Source organism: Macaca fascicularis, chromosome 14, assembly GCF_037993035.2.
Source record: "Macaca fascicularis isolate 582-1 chromosome 14, T2T-MFA8v1.1".
NCBI classification, from domain to species: Eukaryota; Metazoa; Chordata; class Mammalia; order Primates; family Cercopithecidae; genus Macaca; species Macaca fascicularis.
In genome coordinates this window covers 59,564,747-59,581,132 of record NC_088388.1, presented here as the reverse complement: position 1 = coordinate 59,581,132, position 16,386 = coordinate 59,564,747, and the positions used below count along the sequence as shown (strand labels likewise).

General features: G+C 41.3%; 1 protein-coding gene across 3 annotated transcripts in view; it reads left to right on the top strand.

Moving 5' to 3' along the window:
• DNHD1 (dynein heavy chain domain 1) overlaps positions 1-16,386 on the top strand; it is a 74,800-nt gene that overhangs the window by 2,912 nt on the left and 55,502 nt on the right. For all 3 annotated transcript variants that reach the window (XM_074014486.1, XM_074014483.1, XM_074014485.1), the window contains 4 exons: positions 2,614-2,787; positions 8,488-8,691; positions 8,770-8,880; positions 11,190-11,346. In XM_074014486.1, coding sequence (XP_073870587.1) covers positions 2,614-2,787; positions 8,488-8,691; positions 8,770-8,880; positions 11,190-11,346 — 646 coding nt within the window. The remainder of the gene's footprint in view (positions 1-2,613; positions 2,788-8,487; positions 8,692-8,769; positions 8,881-11,189; positions 11,347-16,386) is intronic.

The following is a 16,386-nucleotide window of genomic DNA, read 5'->3' as shown; positions in this document are numbered from 1 at the left end:
GGTTTCCAACTCCTGGTCTCAAGTGATCTGCCCACCTTGGCCTCCCAAAATGCTGGGATTACAGGCATAAGCCACCGCGCCCAAGAGAGTTCTTTAACTTTAGTCTTGGAATTCTTCTTGTCCTCTGACCTCATTTTCTAGACAATGCTTTGCAGCTGTCTGTGGCACATTTACTGTTTGGGAAGAAGGCTAGTTTTACCTTTAATTGAGCTTGACTTCCGCAGTTTTTGCTGTAAGTTTATGGCTGGGTGAAGTCTTTCCATTAAAGCCTAATGTTGGATAGATAGGTAGGCTCCTGGGGTGCTGATGGAAGGTGGCCAATGCCACAAATTTATGGTAGGCCTATCAGAATCTTTTCCTTTTTCAAAGAGCTGCCCTGTGCCCTGAGTACAAGTTTCGTTTCCTAGGGGAACTTAACTGAATTGGCATGGGCTGAGATGTTGGGAAGGGATCAAGTTCTTTGTCCTACCTTTGAACCTGGCAGTAAACCTCTAAGGTCTAGCTAATATGGCTTCATTTGCATTATGTTCTCCAGGAGTGGCTTCCCAGGCATTCATTCATTTAATAAGTGTTGGATAGCTACATTTATTAGGAACTGTAAGATTCTAGGGATACAGAAGTGAATGAGACAGACTCAATCCCTTCCCTTGAGGTATTACAGTTTAGTTAGGGAGAGATAGTTAAGTTGATAACAAGTAAAATATAATTACAAATTGTAACAAGTGCTATAAAACGAAAGAATACTGTCTTTTGCCTGGCTGCTCCTCTGGGGGTGGGGTGGGGAGAGAGAGAGAGAGAGAGAGAGAGAGAGAGAGAGAGAGAGAGAATGTGTGTGTAGTTAGGGGAAAGTACCTGTGGGAAGTGTTCAGGTCTAGATTAGATTAACAAAAACATTGTCGCAGGTTAGAAGGTGAAACAGAGTTTCAAGGAGGAGGGAGCAGTCAGTAGTATTACATGTTAAATGAGACAAGTAAGAAGAATGAAAATGTTCATTGGCTGTAGTAACAAGGAAGAGGTTAAGTTTTGTGGGGAGGAAGCTAGATTGTGGTGCATTGAGGAGTGAATGGAAGATGAAGTGGAAATCGCATTTTACAATTTTTTTGTGAAGCTTAGCTTGAAGGAAAAAGACAAATAGCAGGGCAGCAACTTGAAAGAATTTTGGTGTCTGGGTAGGAATTTTTTTTTTTTTTTTTTTTTTTTAATGGAGAGATGTTGATAGCCCTTAACATGGTGCTTGAAAAGTAGGTGCTCAATAAATATTCATAGACTAAACGAATAGATTAAGGTAACAAGAAGAGTAGATTAAAAATAGGATCCAGAGCACTGATGGAGGAATCAATCTTACAGAGAAGAAAGGATACTTCTTCCTCTGAAATTGGGGGACAGATAAGTGTGTGGGAAGGCAACTGAAGTTGAGGGAATTGGCTAATGGCTAAAAACTTCAGCTTTCTCCAGACAGGGAAGGAGACAGAGAATGGGATGGAACTGGGAGCTCAGCAGGGCTTGCATGGGGTTAGGGATAGCAGTTTGAGAGGCCTGAAAGAGGTAGCTGCCTGAGGACTTGTGTGAAGACATCAGAGCAGAATGAGCCCACAACTGATTGGACACCAGGAACCTGTAGAGGAGCAAATGTCCTTGGTTTTATGATCTTCTGAATATACCATATCATATAGGACTTTGCTGAGAAAATGAACCTATAAGAGCAATTATACCATTTAAGATGTCCTGATCTAACACAACAGTTCATCAAGGACATATTTATAAAGGTTATAAACCATATTGTTGATATGAATTCTAGAATAGGATTGCAGTGTTATCCCTGGGGAAATTTGTGTTGATCTAAGTTTGAGTCAGTTAATGATACTGGTATATTCTGACTGGCTAAGTCTAAGTTAAATCATTCCCGAGTTTTTTTGTGTGCGCTCTCAGGTCACCCCGACTAAAAATTATTAGTCATTCCCTTTTGAGTTATTGGTAACTAATTTCCATACCAATTTTCTTGACCAGAATGCAGAAGAGTAAGAGGATGAGCGTATTGGTGCAGGCTTGAGGGGGCCACCATTAGATCTTGGCAGGAAAGGAAAGAATGTGAAGCTAGAGGTTGGGTGATGGTGGGGGAAGAGCAGAAAATGTAACAGGCATGGAGATCATTCAGGGTTGGAAAGCACGTATAATGGAATCAAAGATAGACTATTAGATCTGAAAGGCTAAGAAGGTTGAGCTGGGAGGGGAAGTCCAGTACTGTGGACTTACGTAGCAATGAGTTGTGAAAATAAAGTCTTCCCATTATTTGTACACAGTATTGTGTAATACTGACTTCACGGTAATTACAATCAATCCAGAATGATTATTTGTTTATCAGAAAGGGAGAGTTTGCTCACACACATGTTTGTGTCAATATTGTTGCCTAACTGTGTTGCATAATACACTATATTTGCCCAGTATGTGGTATCTTTGAATATAGATGGTAGTCAGGCTCTGACAATGCCATGTCAGGTCTCCTCAGGCACCTGATCTAGCTCCTCCTTTCACTAGTCAACAGTGGCAAGGCCTCCCTCTAAGGTACTTGACCTTTTTGCTCTGCCTTTTCTCTCCTGACTTTTTGTCATACAGGTCTCAGCTTGACTATGAAGTTCCCAGGGAAAAGACCCTCCAAAAGAGCAGCACTGGCTTCTCACCTGAGACTTCCTTCCTGGGTAGCCAGGTGATGACTGCTCTGAAGACAGAGAGATACCTGAAGAAGATCCATTTCCTCTATCTCAATGTGGCTCCCAGCCGGTACTTTAGGTGAGAGCCTATGTCCAGGCCCCTTCTCCTCCCACTGCCTGGTTTCCTTCTGTGCTATCTTCCGCCTCCTCTTTCTCCGCGTGTGCACCCCTCTCCCTGTCCTTTCTCCACATACTCCTCCTCTGACTCCAGTGTCCCTCTCTCTTCCCTTCTCCTCAGCCTCCTCCTCCTTTCCACTCTCTACCTCCCCTTCACTCCCTTTTGCTTTTGCAGACTTTTGTCTTACATATCCTTTTCTCATATTTTGCTCTTCTTTATTCTATCCTAGAATGATAGAAACATTTGTTCATAGCCTCAGAAGTAAATTTTATGGTGATCTCTTCCAACTCCAATGGAAGAATCATGTGTTTGTTTAAATCTTTGCAGTGTCAGGAAAATTTTTTTCCAGGCATCTTGTTCCTTAGACTGAATCAAAGTCTGTGTTCTTTTAACTTCTACCTCCTGGTTCTAATTTATCTATGTGGCTGTAAAAACAGGTCTCTTCCTTCCCCATGACTCAAGAGGCATTTATTCACTTCCTCTCATTAGATCCAAATCACACCTACTTTTAAAAATTTATTCTTCTTGTTATTATTTTGAAGCAAGGGCTCACTCTGTCACCCAGGCTGGAGTGCAGTGGCGCAATCATGGCTCACTGCAGTCTCAATCTCTCTGGCTCAAGCAATCCTTTCACTCAGCCTCCTGAGTAGCTGGGATTATAGGCATGAGTCACCACACTCGGCCAGTTTTCTAAAATTTATTTTTTGTAGAATGAGGTCTCACTATGTTGTCAGGCTGGTCTGAAACTCCTGGGTTCAAGCCTCAGCCTCCCAAATTGCCAGAATTACAGGCATCAGCCACCATGCCCAGCTCAAATCTCACCTATTTTTAAAAGCCCTATTCAAGTCTATCTGCTCCCAGAAATAATTGTAGTAATTGCCTTTAACCAGGCTCTTCAATATATTAGGCACTGTGCTAATAAACTTATGACATGGGTTACCTAATCCTCATCTACCAGGTAGGTGCTATTATTATTTCGGTATATGAGATGAGTGGACTGATACATAAGAGAGGTTGAGTAATTTATCCAAAGCTACATAATAAGTGGTGTAACTAGGATTTAAACCTAGGACTATCTTAATTCAAAAGTTTATGCTTTTAAGCAGTATCTAATACAGTCTCCCAAAGAACCTTATTTCCTGCACACACTGATCTCTTGAACTTAGGTAGCACTAATGATCAATATCATTCATTCATTTACTGATCAATTCATTTAATAAATGTTCACTGAGAGCATCTGTCAGTTATTAACTGATTGTCTGTTGATTCTAATTCTCCTCCCTCTCTGCTTTGTGATACTGAGGCTGAGATTCTGCAAACTTTTTCTCTTTTTTCAGCTGGCCTCCTATTAGGTTTGATTAATGGAGAGTGCTAGGAGACTGGACAGCAAGATAAGAGGGGAAGGGACTTGCTGCTTCGTTTGCTTGCTCTTTCTGCCATCATCGCCTCAGCAATGGTCTTTCACCCTGGCATCAGCACTTTCTTTTTTCTTTTTTGAGAGAGAGCTTACTCTTGTTGCCCAGGCTGGAGTGCAATGGCACGATCTCAGCTCACAGCAACCTCTACCTCCCTGGTTCAAGCGATTCTCCTGCCTCGGCCTCTGAAGTAGCTGGGATTACAGTCATGTGCTACCACACCTGGCTAATTTTGTATTTTTAGTAGAGACAGGATTTCATCATGTTGGTCAGGCTGGTCTTGAATTCCTGACCTCAAGTGATCCACCCGCCTCAGCCTCTCAAAGTGCTGGGATTACAGGTGTGAGCCACCGTGCCTGGCCGAGCCAGCACTGTCTGAATCAGCCTTTTCATAACGCTGAGAGGTACCAACACCAGCTGGTAGCCCCTTTCCTTCAGAGTTCTTTTTGTTGTTGTTGTTTTCTTTTTTTAGACAGTCTTGCTCTGTTGCCCCGGCTGGAGTGCAGTGGCAGGAACACAGCTTGCTGCAGCCTCCACCTTCTGGGCTCAAGTGATCCTCCCACCTCAGCCTCCCATGTGACTGGGACCACAGGTGCCCACCACCATGCCTGGCTAATTTTTAAATTTTTTGTAGATATGGGATCTCACTTTGTTGCTCAGGCTGGTCTCGAACTCCTGAGTTCAAGCTATCCTCCCTTCTCAGTCTCCCAAAGTGCTGGGATTACAGGCATGAGCCATTGCACCCAGCCGCATTCAGAGTTTTGAGTCTCAACTCTGCAAGGCCCCTCCTCCAATCTCATAGCTTCTAATAACCCGAACCTCTTCCATTTGTTCCTCTAGTTCTGGAGCTGTTTTTTTGTTTTTTGTTTTTTTTAAATGGAGTCTCGCTCTGTCGCCTAGGCTGGAGTGCCATGGCGATCTTGGCTCACTTTAATCTCCACCTCCCAAGTTCAAGTGATTCTCCTGCCACAGCCTCCCAAGTAGCTGGGATTACAGGCACCTGCTAATATGCCTGGCTAATTTGTGTATTTTTAGTAGAGTCAGGGTTTCACCATATTGGCCAAGCTGGTCTCAAACTCCTGGCTTCAAGTGATCCACCCACCTTGGCCTCCCAAAGTGCTGAGATTACAGGCATGACCCACCGCGCCTGGCTTCGACATCTTTTCAAAAACACATTCTCTTTATTAAATTCACTTTGTTGAAATGCCTAGTATGGTTTCTGTTTTACTGCCTGGACCGTGGCTAACACAGTATCTGGTATTATGAGTGGCCCCAGGAAACTAGCCTCTAATATAGGATCTTCTTTGATTTGGTAATGTCCTTGGCCTAAAACAGTATTGAATTCCTTGCTAATGGGAAATAGGATACTAGTAATCCATGACACATAGTGGCATCACAATTAATTAAATTATATCACTTGTGGTTGAATGTGATACACCTAGTGGCTGCTACACTTGACTGTCATGGCTGTAATGATAGTAATGGTGACAATGTGAGATGGAATGCCTACAAATCATAGTGGAGAGCTTACAGAAAGGAAATGACAAGCATAGGGCTTTAAACTATTAGCATCTTTTATAATCAAAGAAGCATCACGATCAAAGACAATTAGGCACATAAAGAGACAAGAAACTATTGACAAGAGAACTAAAAAGGCAATGGATGATTACAGGGCCAGGATCTGCCAAAGAAGGAAACCCATTGCAATGAGTTCAGCATTTGGTGCTGCTTTTCCCCAGACAGAGGCTCCTCTCAATTCCTCTCAATATAAAGGTAGTTAAATGTCAATTTTACTATACATTCCTGAGATACTGAAAAGAGGAGCCAAGCTTTCAACAGACTCAGGGAACTAAACGAGCAAAAGTTGTAGTTCAGGCCCCATACCAAGGAGGAGGTATATTTCTGGTTCCACTTTACTCATGTGTTGTAGCCATTTGGGGTCTCAACCTGAAGCCTGGGGGATTACATTTTTGGGTTCTCTGATGTGTTATACAGATATTATATTTCATGTATTATCCAGTTTCATATGTTATCCAGATAGTTGGCCTAGTTTTTCTAGTTGTTCTCAAGTGGGAATGTTGGTCCAAATTTCTAGTGCACCATCAATAGAAATAACTTTTTCACTTGTTTCATTTTATTTCTTTATTTGCTATGTAATAGGTTTTTTAAATGTGTTTGAATTTATCAAAATTTTAATTGCATTTTCTCCAGTGTTTGATTTACATTTAGGAATTTATTCCTTTACCTCCTTTATTCCTTGAGTCTTTGCTCAGCTGTCACTTCCCCACCCTTACCCACCCCATTTAAAATTACACTTCTCCCCTGGCACCGCCAATCTCCCTTTGCCTGCTCTTTTCCCCCCTCCCTGTTGTTAATGATGTTTATCATCTTCTCTAGTAGAATGAGAGCTCCATTGGGGAGGGGTTTGGGTTTGTTGTGTTTAATGATGTATCCTCAGGGCTTAGAACAGTCTGGCATAGAGTAGATACTCAGTAATATTTGTTGAATGAATGAGTGAACTAATTGCCCAGATTAGGGAAAGATTTGGTGGGAGTAGATACTGAGTTTAGTACAGAACTTGGTGAGTTTCAGATGCAAGCAAGACGGAGTTTGAGATGTTGTGGAAGCAGCTGAATGTTTGGGTCTGGGACTCAGGAAGATACTGATTTCCCCCATCTGCTCTCTAGTATCATGTCATATGCCAGTTGATTCTGAGCCCTTCGAGGACAAGGACTATATAGAAGTCATCTTTATGTCCCCATCGCTGACCACAATACTTGAACAGAGGTACAACTTGATAAATGGTTTAACTAAGTTCCATAAAGGCAGGGAGTGAATTTTTCTTGAACACTGATGTATCCTCAGTGGCTTACACACTGCTTGCCTTATTAAACATTTGTAGAATGAGTGAATTTCCTCCAAAGGAGTAGTGGCCATTGCGAATGAGAAGGGTACTCCGTAACTCCTGGCCCTACACAGAAACAGCAGCCTCCATTAAATAGGTCATAGGAAAAGGAAATACCTCTTGGGAAGAGCCAGGGCTCAGTTAACATAGGCAGCCTCACTGTGGGAAGCTAAATGGCCCACTGATTAAAGGAGGGACATGAGTCAGGTAACTTTGGTTTTAAATCCTGTATTGTTCCCTTAACTGTCTTGGGCAAAGCTTTAATTTCTCTTTGTTTCAGTTTTCCTAACTGTAATTTGGGGATATTAGTACTATACTTGAGACACTTTAGTAACTTTGTCAAAAACAAAGCAAGGTTTTAATATGACTTGACTTAGCGTGTCCATTCTGGTATCTATCTAAAATGTACTTAAGTCACTTGCTTAACAATGTTTTCTAGAAAGTTGAGAGAGATAAGAGATAGAGGAGGGCTATTTTATCTCTTAGGCATTATAGGACCTATGATACAGCTTTTAAAGTGCTAAAAATATATGTAATACTTAAAAATATTGCTGGCTCTGAGTTATATAAAGAAAACAGAAAAATAAAAATAAATGCTTTATTAAATGTATCTAAACATAGCATTATGCTAACTGGCCTACTGTAACTAGATACACCTATTATATCACTACATATATATTGCATTTAATGTGGGATATAGGTGCATTTTGCTGAAGTAAGAGAACCCAAGACCAACTAAGATTTTTAAGATGGCTCTGAAGGTACTTATCTAGTTAACTAGGTTGCAATTTTCCTCTTTATTTGCCTGTTTCTAATTTTCTAGTCTTCCTCTGCTTTTCTCCAATCTTGGTTACTCCACCAAATAACATTCTGATTATCTCTGCATGTCTTTCAGTACCCAAGTATGTATGTATTTTATCATTTCTAGAAATGAGAATTTTTCACATTTATCATCTCTAAAATTGGATGCATCTTACAAATTGATGGAATATCTTATTAGAAGCATTTTTATCTTAGCATTTCATAAGACAATGCTGCAGCTTATGGTGGACAGTGTCTTAGATTTGATGGGATGTAAGATATCTGCGTGTGAAGATATTAATTTCTTGGAACTGGCTAGGTGCCTTTTTCTTTCTTCCTGGCTACCTTTGGCTTCGGTTTCTTAATAATATTTGTTTCATCTTTCTAGTTTAAAAATCATTCTGTTCTCTTTCCCCCTTTTTCTCCTTTCTTCTGCCTGCCTTCCTGTTTCCCTTTTTATCTCCTCTATCCTCCTTTGGTCTCTTAAAGTCTGACCAAGTTACCAGGGCCTTCACTGATCAGAGCTCTTTTTTTTTAAAGGCCTTACAGCCTGATGGTGGTGCCACCCGACAAGGTGAATGCCGAGCACTACATCTTCTCTCCCTTTGGGATCTTGCACGTACATCCTGTAGAAGGTAGCGAGACGATGACACTGGGTACCTGGCACCATCACTGTGTTCTCTGGCAACAGCTCCAGTTCATTCCATTCTTTAAGTATTGCCTCTTACGCAAGTCCTTTACCTGGTAGGTAATGACAGATATGTGATTTGGTAGGAAATGGATGACAGCAACAGTATATTATCACTGACCTCTAATTTCTAGTTGGAAGAAGAATGTGAGATTGCAGGGGCTGCATCGACTCCGGAATTTCCTAGAGAATCATCTGCTCTTGGCTGTGCCCCACTTTGGAGCTGGGCTACTCCATATTAGTAGGTGAGGTATTAAAAACACAACTTCATTGAGTTTTTAAAAATTAGTTTTACTAAAGGTAATAGTATGTTTGTTGTAGAAAATCTGACAGATACAATAAAGCACAAAGAAAAACTTTAATCCTTCCAACCACTATGAACATTTCGTTGCGTATCTTTCTAGTCTCTTTTCTATCACGTATACAAAATGTGATCATATCTTACATACTGTTAAATAACCAGTTTTTTGTTTGAATATATATTCTGAATATATATTCTGAAAAGATTATATTCTATTTCATGAATAGAATATATTCTCTATGGAGAATATATGCAATATTCTCCAGGTAATTATATATCTTAAACCACTTGCTCTCACGTAATTATGTGTAATGTCAGATCTGGGGGTCTAATTCAGTTGTTTGAATCCAAACTCTCTGTTCTTTCCAAGATATTACTTGGATACTTTTTTTTTTTTGGAAAATGTTGGTTATTCCTATTTTCAATATTTCCTTGCTTTCCCTACGTGACTCCTCAGCTACTCTTAGGTATATTCTGTGATAAGAGTTGCAAATTCAGATGCCTAAAGGGCCTAAGCAGGAAGTATTGAAGGAATGCAGTGGTTTAGGTGGAAGACATTAGGGAGCATGGGAAGTGCAATCTGGAGGCTGCATCTAAAGAGGATAGTCACGACTCAGTTCCAACTAATTGTTGCCATTTGGGAATATAGGTCCAGTGTGATCAACCACCTTAAATTTCAGGATTTCCTAGAAGTCCACATTTTGTTGTGAAATTTCTCACCTTTTTTTTTTTTTTTTTGAGACGGAGTCTCGCTCTGTTGCCCAGGCTGGAATGCAGTGGCCCGATCTCAGCTCACTGCAAGCTCCGCCTCCCAGGTTTACGCCATTCTCCTGCCTCAGCCTCCTGAGTAGCTGGGACTACAGGCGCCCACCACCTCGCCCGGCTAGTTTTTTGTATTTTTTAGTAGAGACGGGGTTTCACCATGTTCGCCAGGATGGTCTCAATCTCCTGACCTCGTGGTCCGCCCGTCTTGGCCTCCCAAAGTGCTGGGATTACAGGCTTGAGCCACCGCGCCCGGCCCAAAATTTCTCATTTTTAACTCAAATTTCAACCAAATTTTAACTCAATTTTTTTTTTTTTTTTAAACAGAGTTTCGCTCTTGTCACCCAGGCTGGAGTGCAATGGCATGATTTCGGCTCACTGCAACCTCTGTCTCCTGGGTTCCAGCAATTCTCCCACCTCAGCCTCCCGAGTAGCTGGGATTACAGGCATGCACCACCACGCCTGGCTAATTTTTTTTATTTTTAATAGAGGCAGGGTTTTGCCACGTTGGCCAGACTAGTCTTGAACTCCTGACCTCAGGTGATCCACCTGCCTCGACCTCCCAAAGTGCTGGGATTACAGGCATGAGCCACCACACCAGGCCTTCAAATTTTTATTAAAATACTGTATGCTAGCCAACTCTTAGTGACTCATTTTGAAAAACTTTTCCACTGAATTTAACCCAGTTTGCAACTTCTGCTCTAGGGGGTTTCATCCTCCAGTCCAGCCTAATCATCATGGTGTAATTAAGAGCATAAGGGCTTGGGAGGCTGGACAAATCTTATTTAGACCTTGAGTACTAGCAAGGGACTTTAGTATTTGAGCCTCAGTTTCCTGATCTTAAAACTCAGGTAAAGATTTCTACATTTAATTCTGTAATGAGAATTAAACGAGACTGTGAATACGAAGTGCCACATTCAGTATCTCTCAGTAGACACTGAATAAGTGATGCCCATTGTGACCATCCTGTCTGATTATTAGGAGTCTTTTATCTTTTTCAAGGATGTTTACAGATGTAGCGTTCTCTGGGGCTTGGGAGGTATGGATAACAGGATTGAGCTTCCTCAGGGATGGGCAGCCCATAGAGAAGTTCCAGTTTCATTACATTTGATCCTAAAATTTACCTGTCCACCTAGACTTTTAGGACCCTTAGTTTTCTCTATTCCAAGGAAGAAGCCTCTGCTGTCTCTCCTTCTGAGTCAGATCTTGGTACTTATTTGACCCTCTCTTCTAGCAGAGAGATCACTAGGTATAAGCACTTGCACATACCCCAAGCCTTTTCTCAGCTTGTATAGCTGAGAAAGCAGCTTTCTGGGCTTATACTCTTTCAGAGAACTCTGAGAGGGAGCTGTCACTATTGGTCACTGTTGGTAATGTTACAAGCTCTGTAACTATTTGTGCACTCTGAGGTAAGTTAGGCTGAGAAGAGGTCAAAGGTATCTAAGGAAGGATTGGGATGCCAGCTCTGACCAGCTTAGTCCTTGATTCTAGGCTTCTGCAGGAGCTACACTCTGTATCCTGGCTACCCCAGGAACTGGATCGGTGCTATGAGCTGCTGGACCTGCAGAAAGCTCTAGCCAAGGAGAAGCATAAGGCTCTACGACTGCTCCATCGTTGCCTGAACCTCTGCACATCCATTCTTCGACTGGTAAGAGGCTCTAGTTTATTGTAGACCTTTTCTCCAAGTTGAGCTCCCCAGAGTTTCAGCCTCCTTTCGTTAAGTTTCTCCTGGAATCCACTGTGAGACCTGGACTCTGCAGTTGAATCAGAGCCATTTTCCTGCCCAGCAACAGCAGTTTCTACTCTCGGATGGACGAATCAATAACAGGTGTGCAGAGGCTTGGACTCGACCTTTCCCTGAGGGTTGATCTTGACCTAGGAGCAGGGAGGAGAAGGAATATATCAATGTTTATTTTGTCTGTTGTTTATGCCGACCTTTGGGAATTAGGGAATTTGAGAACAGGAATCCTGGTCTTTTATGCTGCTGAGCTTATCTTTGAACCTATCTTAAACTTTTGGAAGGCCACTGTGGTTAGTGGAAGGATGCAATGATGGAATCCTTCCTAATTATGTGTATGTTGCATCTGCAATGCACACCCCCTGCCTAGAATTCTAGGAGGCCCTCCTGTATACTTGCCTCTTGCCATGGCCTGTTATCATGGTTTGTTGTTAGGTGGGGCTGGATATTCACACAGGACTATGGCTAATTACCATGTATAGATAGCCCAGTTCTGAGAGAGGAGGCCCACCCAGGTTTCGTGAAAATAACTAATTAATGTGAAGGAGGTATACCTTGCCTGGCTTGAGCCAGGTTTTGGGTTCTACCTGTTGCTCTAAACTCCATCAGAGCAGGTTAATCACAAAGGACAGAACTCTGAAGTCCAAAAATGGCCTCAACTGCAAGGAATTTCTTTCTTTTTTTTTTTTTTTTTTTGAGATGGAGTCTTGCTCTGTCGCCCAGGCTGGAGTGCAGTGGCACGATCTTGGCTCACTGCAAGCTCCGCCTCCTGGGTTCACATCATTCTCCTGCCTCAGCCTCCCAAGTAGCTGGGACTACAGGCACCCGACACCACACCTGGCTAATTTTTTTGTATTTTTAGTAGAGACGGGGTTTCACCGTGTTAGCCAGGATGGTCCCCATCTCCTGACCTTGTGATCTGCTCACCTTGGCCTCCCAAAGTGCTGGGATTACAGGTGTGAGCCACTGCACCCGGCCGACTGCAAGGAATTTCTATTCCTAGGAGGAAGCAATAACTTCTGTTGATTGCTCTTGGATGAAATCTTAAATGTTTAAAAATACCTATAATAAAACATTTTCACAAAATTTTGAATAGTCAAATTCCTTCCCCTTCTAAGAATTACCTATCCTCCTTATCCTACTCTGTTTTCCTTTTTCTGTCTTCCTTCTTACCTTTAAAAATACTATATAATTTGCTTACTATTTTTACTAATGTCTCATGATAGATTGTAACCTTCACAAGGGTAGAGATCTTTGTTTCATTCATTGATGTATCCCAGGAACCTAGGGATATTATTGAACGTCTTCGCACAAAGACGTTCAATAACAGCTCCACAGAGTTTCAAACCTTGGATTTAACAGAACCTCTGTGTATTTTACAAGTTTGTATTGATTGGACTCTTCAGTGATATCTTCTTTGGATGTTTTAGAAGTGTGGCTAAAAAGGAAATTCATAGTCTGTCTTCAGGAGGTTTAGAGGAAAGGGGCTAAAGGCATCAGCAATGTCAGGATCCTAAAGCCAAGGTGCAGGAGTGAAAAGGAGACAGCGGCCTTTAGCCTTCAGGCAATAAATGCTGGACCTGCCCTTGTACCAATCTGAATGAGGCAGGAGATGGGGGGTGAGCTGCTCCACAGCCTTTCTCTACCTCTCAGTTCCTCAATCCTACCTTTAATGTTACAAAAATAGTTATAAATTTTTGAAATCCAGCAGTCAATTTTTTATATGAAGGTATAATTCATATACAGTAGACAAATTTTAACTGTACAGTTGTTGAATTTTTTGCATTTGTATTTGTATTGCTATATATTTGTATACCTGGATCATGATAGAGAACATTTCCAGCACCCCAGCAAGCTCCCTGGTACCTTTTTCATTGATAACCCCGCAGAGGTAACCAGTACTTTGACCTGTGTCACCACAGGTTAATTTTGTCTCATTTTGAATTTCATATAACTAGAATTGGACAGTGTGTGCTCCTTTTTGCCTGACTTTTTTTCAGTCAACATTATGTTTGTGAGATTTATCCATAATGTTGTAGGTATCAGTGGTTCACACTTTTTGTATAGCTATGTAGTATTTCACTGTATGAATGACCACAATTTATATACTCATTCTCCTATTGTGGACATTTGGGTTGGTTCCAGTTTTTTGCTATTATGAATAATACTGCTATGAACATTCTTGTACATGCATGCCTTTTGGTGAACATAAGCATTTATTTTTTGGGGATATATATTCCAGGAGTGGAGTTGCTAGAATAGAATATATGTATGTTTTACACTGCCAAACAGTTTTCCAGAGTGGTTGTACCAGTTTACATTTCCATCAATGATGTTGATTTCCAGCTGCCTGCCTTTCTTTCTTTCTTTCTTTCTTTCTTTCTTTCCTTTCTTTCTTTCTTTCTTTCTTTCTTTCTTTCTTTCTTTCTTTCTTTCTTTCTTTCTTTCTTTCTTTCTTTCTTTCTTTCTTTCTTTCTTCTTTTTTTTTTTTTGAGACAGGGTCTCACTCTGTCGCCCAGGCTGTAGTGCAGTGGTGCGATCTTGGCTCACTTCAAGCTCTGCCTCCCAGATTCACACCATTCTCCTGCCTCAGCCTCCTGAGTAGCTGGGACTACAGGTGCCCGCCACCACGCCCAGCTAATTTTTTTTGTATTTTTAGTAGAGACGGGGTTTCACCATGTTAGCCAGGGTGGCCTTGATCTCCTGACCTCATGATCCGCCTGCCTTGACCTCTCAAAGTGCTGGGATTACAGGTGTGAGTCTGGCTGTGTCTCCCAGGCTGGAGTGCAGTGGTGTGATCTCAGCTCACTGCAACCTCCACCTCCCGTGTTCAAGTGATTCTTCTGCATCAGCCTCCCAAGTAGCTGGGATTACAGGTGTGAGCCACAATGCCCAGCTAATTTTTATATTTTTAGTGGAGACAGGGTTTCACCATCTCACCCATACTGGTCTTGAACTCCTGATCTCAAGTGATCCACCTGCCTTGGCTTCCCAAAGTGCTAGGATTACAGGTGTGAGCCACTGCACCTGGCCTCAGTTGCCTTTCATTCTTACCAACACTTATTTTTTTCTTTTCCCTCCCTCTGTCTCTCCTCTCCATCCTTTCCTTTCCTTTTTCCTTTCCTTTCCTTTCCTTTCTCCCTCCCTCCCTTCTTTCCTCCCTTCCTCCCTTTTTACCTTCTTTCCTTCCTTCCTTCCTTCCTTCTGTGATTTTGTATTTTGACACAATTTCAAACTTATTAGAATTGTAAGGATAGTAAGATAAACTCTCACATATCCTTTATATAGATTATTTTTCCCATTTGCTTTATCGTTTATGCTCTTTCTTTTTGTCTAAACATGTACACATTATTTTCTAAATCATTTGAGAGTAAATTGCAGGTATCAGCTCCCTTACCCTGTCTTAGTTTGTTTTCTGTTGCTATAATAGAATACCAAAGACTGGGTAATTTATAAAGAATAAAAGTTTATTTGGTTCATGGTTCTGGAGGCTGGGAAGTCCAAGAGCATCTGGCAAGAGTCTCATCCCATGGTGGAGGGTATCACATAGTGATGAGACATGAATATGAGACAGAGAGAGGAGAGGGGAAATCAGGCCAAACTCATCCTTTTTATCAGTAATCCATTCCCATGATAACTAACCCACTCCCATGATCAAAACATTGACCCTTTCATGTGGGTTGAGCCCTCTTGGCTAATTACCTCTTAAAGACCCCATCTCTTAAAACTGTTACCATGGCAATTAAGTTTCCAACACATTAACTTTTGGGAGACACATTCAAATCATTCAAATCATAGCAACTCCTATATATGTCAGTATGTTTTTTCTGTGAACGAGGACATTTTCTTTTATAACTATAGTACAATGATCAAAGATTAGGAAATTTCACTTTGATACAACTCTGTTATCTAATCTCCAATCTTTATTCAAAGTTTGGCAATTATTCTAATAATGTCCTTTATTACTATATTTTTTCGTTCTTCAGGATCCAAACCAGAATTACGTATTGAATTCAGTGCTTACTTCTCTTTAGTCTCTCTCATATGGAACAGTTCCTCAGCCTTTTTTTTCCTTACTTGCTTCAAGGCGTGACAACTCTACAATATGACTAGAACATTCCAAAGCCTCCTTCCCCACTCCAGATCAGATTAAAAATAGAATTTAGCTGAGATCTTGCTGGGTACTTTCCCCTTCTCTTTTCTGCTTTGTTTACTCCCTTAGAGGCTCTTGTTTCCCTGAAGATCATTCCTTTAATAAATCACATTTCTCCAAATCCCTGTCTCAGGGTCTGCTTCTAGGAAACCCAACCTAAAAGAATATGTGTTAGGCCAAGCTCATTCATTGTTGTATTCAAATATTCTATAGACACAATTTTTTTTTTTTTTTTTTTTTTTTTGAGTCAGGGTCTCACTCTGTCACCCAGGCTGGAGTGCAGTGACATGATTTTGGCTTACTGCAACCTCCACCCCCTTGGGCTCAAGCCATCTTCTCACCTCAGCCTGCTGGGTAACTGGGACCACAGACATGGGCCACCATACCTGGCTAATTTTTGTATTTCTTTTGTAGAGGCAGGGTTTTACCATGTTGCCCAGGCTGGTCTCAAACTCCAAGCTCAAGTGATCCTGCCACCTTGACCTCCCAAAGTGCTGGGATTATAGGCATGAGCCACCACACCCAGTCAAGACACAGTGATTTTTTAACCTCCTTTGTCTTTCAATTTCTGAGAGATATATGTTAAATATCCCTTCCTACCTACAACTATAGATTTGTTCATTTCTGCTTGCTGTTCTTTCAGTTTTTGTAACATGTATTTTAAAATAATATTTTAAAATCATTTTAAAATACATGTTTTCACTCTCTTTTGTTTTGTCATAGTACTCTAATCACTCTGTTTGTGTGTGTGTTTTGTTTTTTTTGAGACGGAGTTTCATTCTTGTCACCTAGGCTGG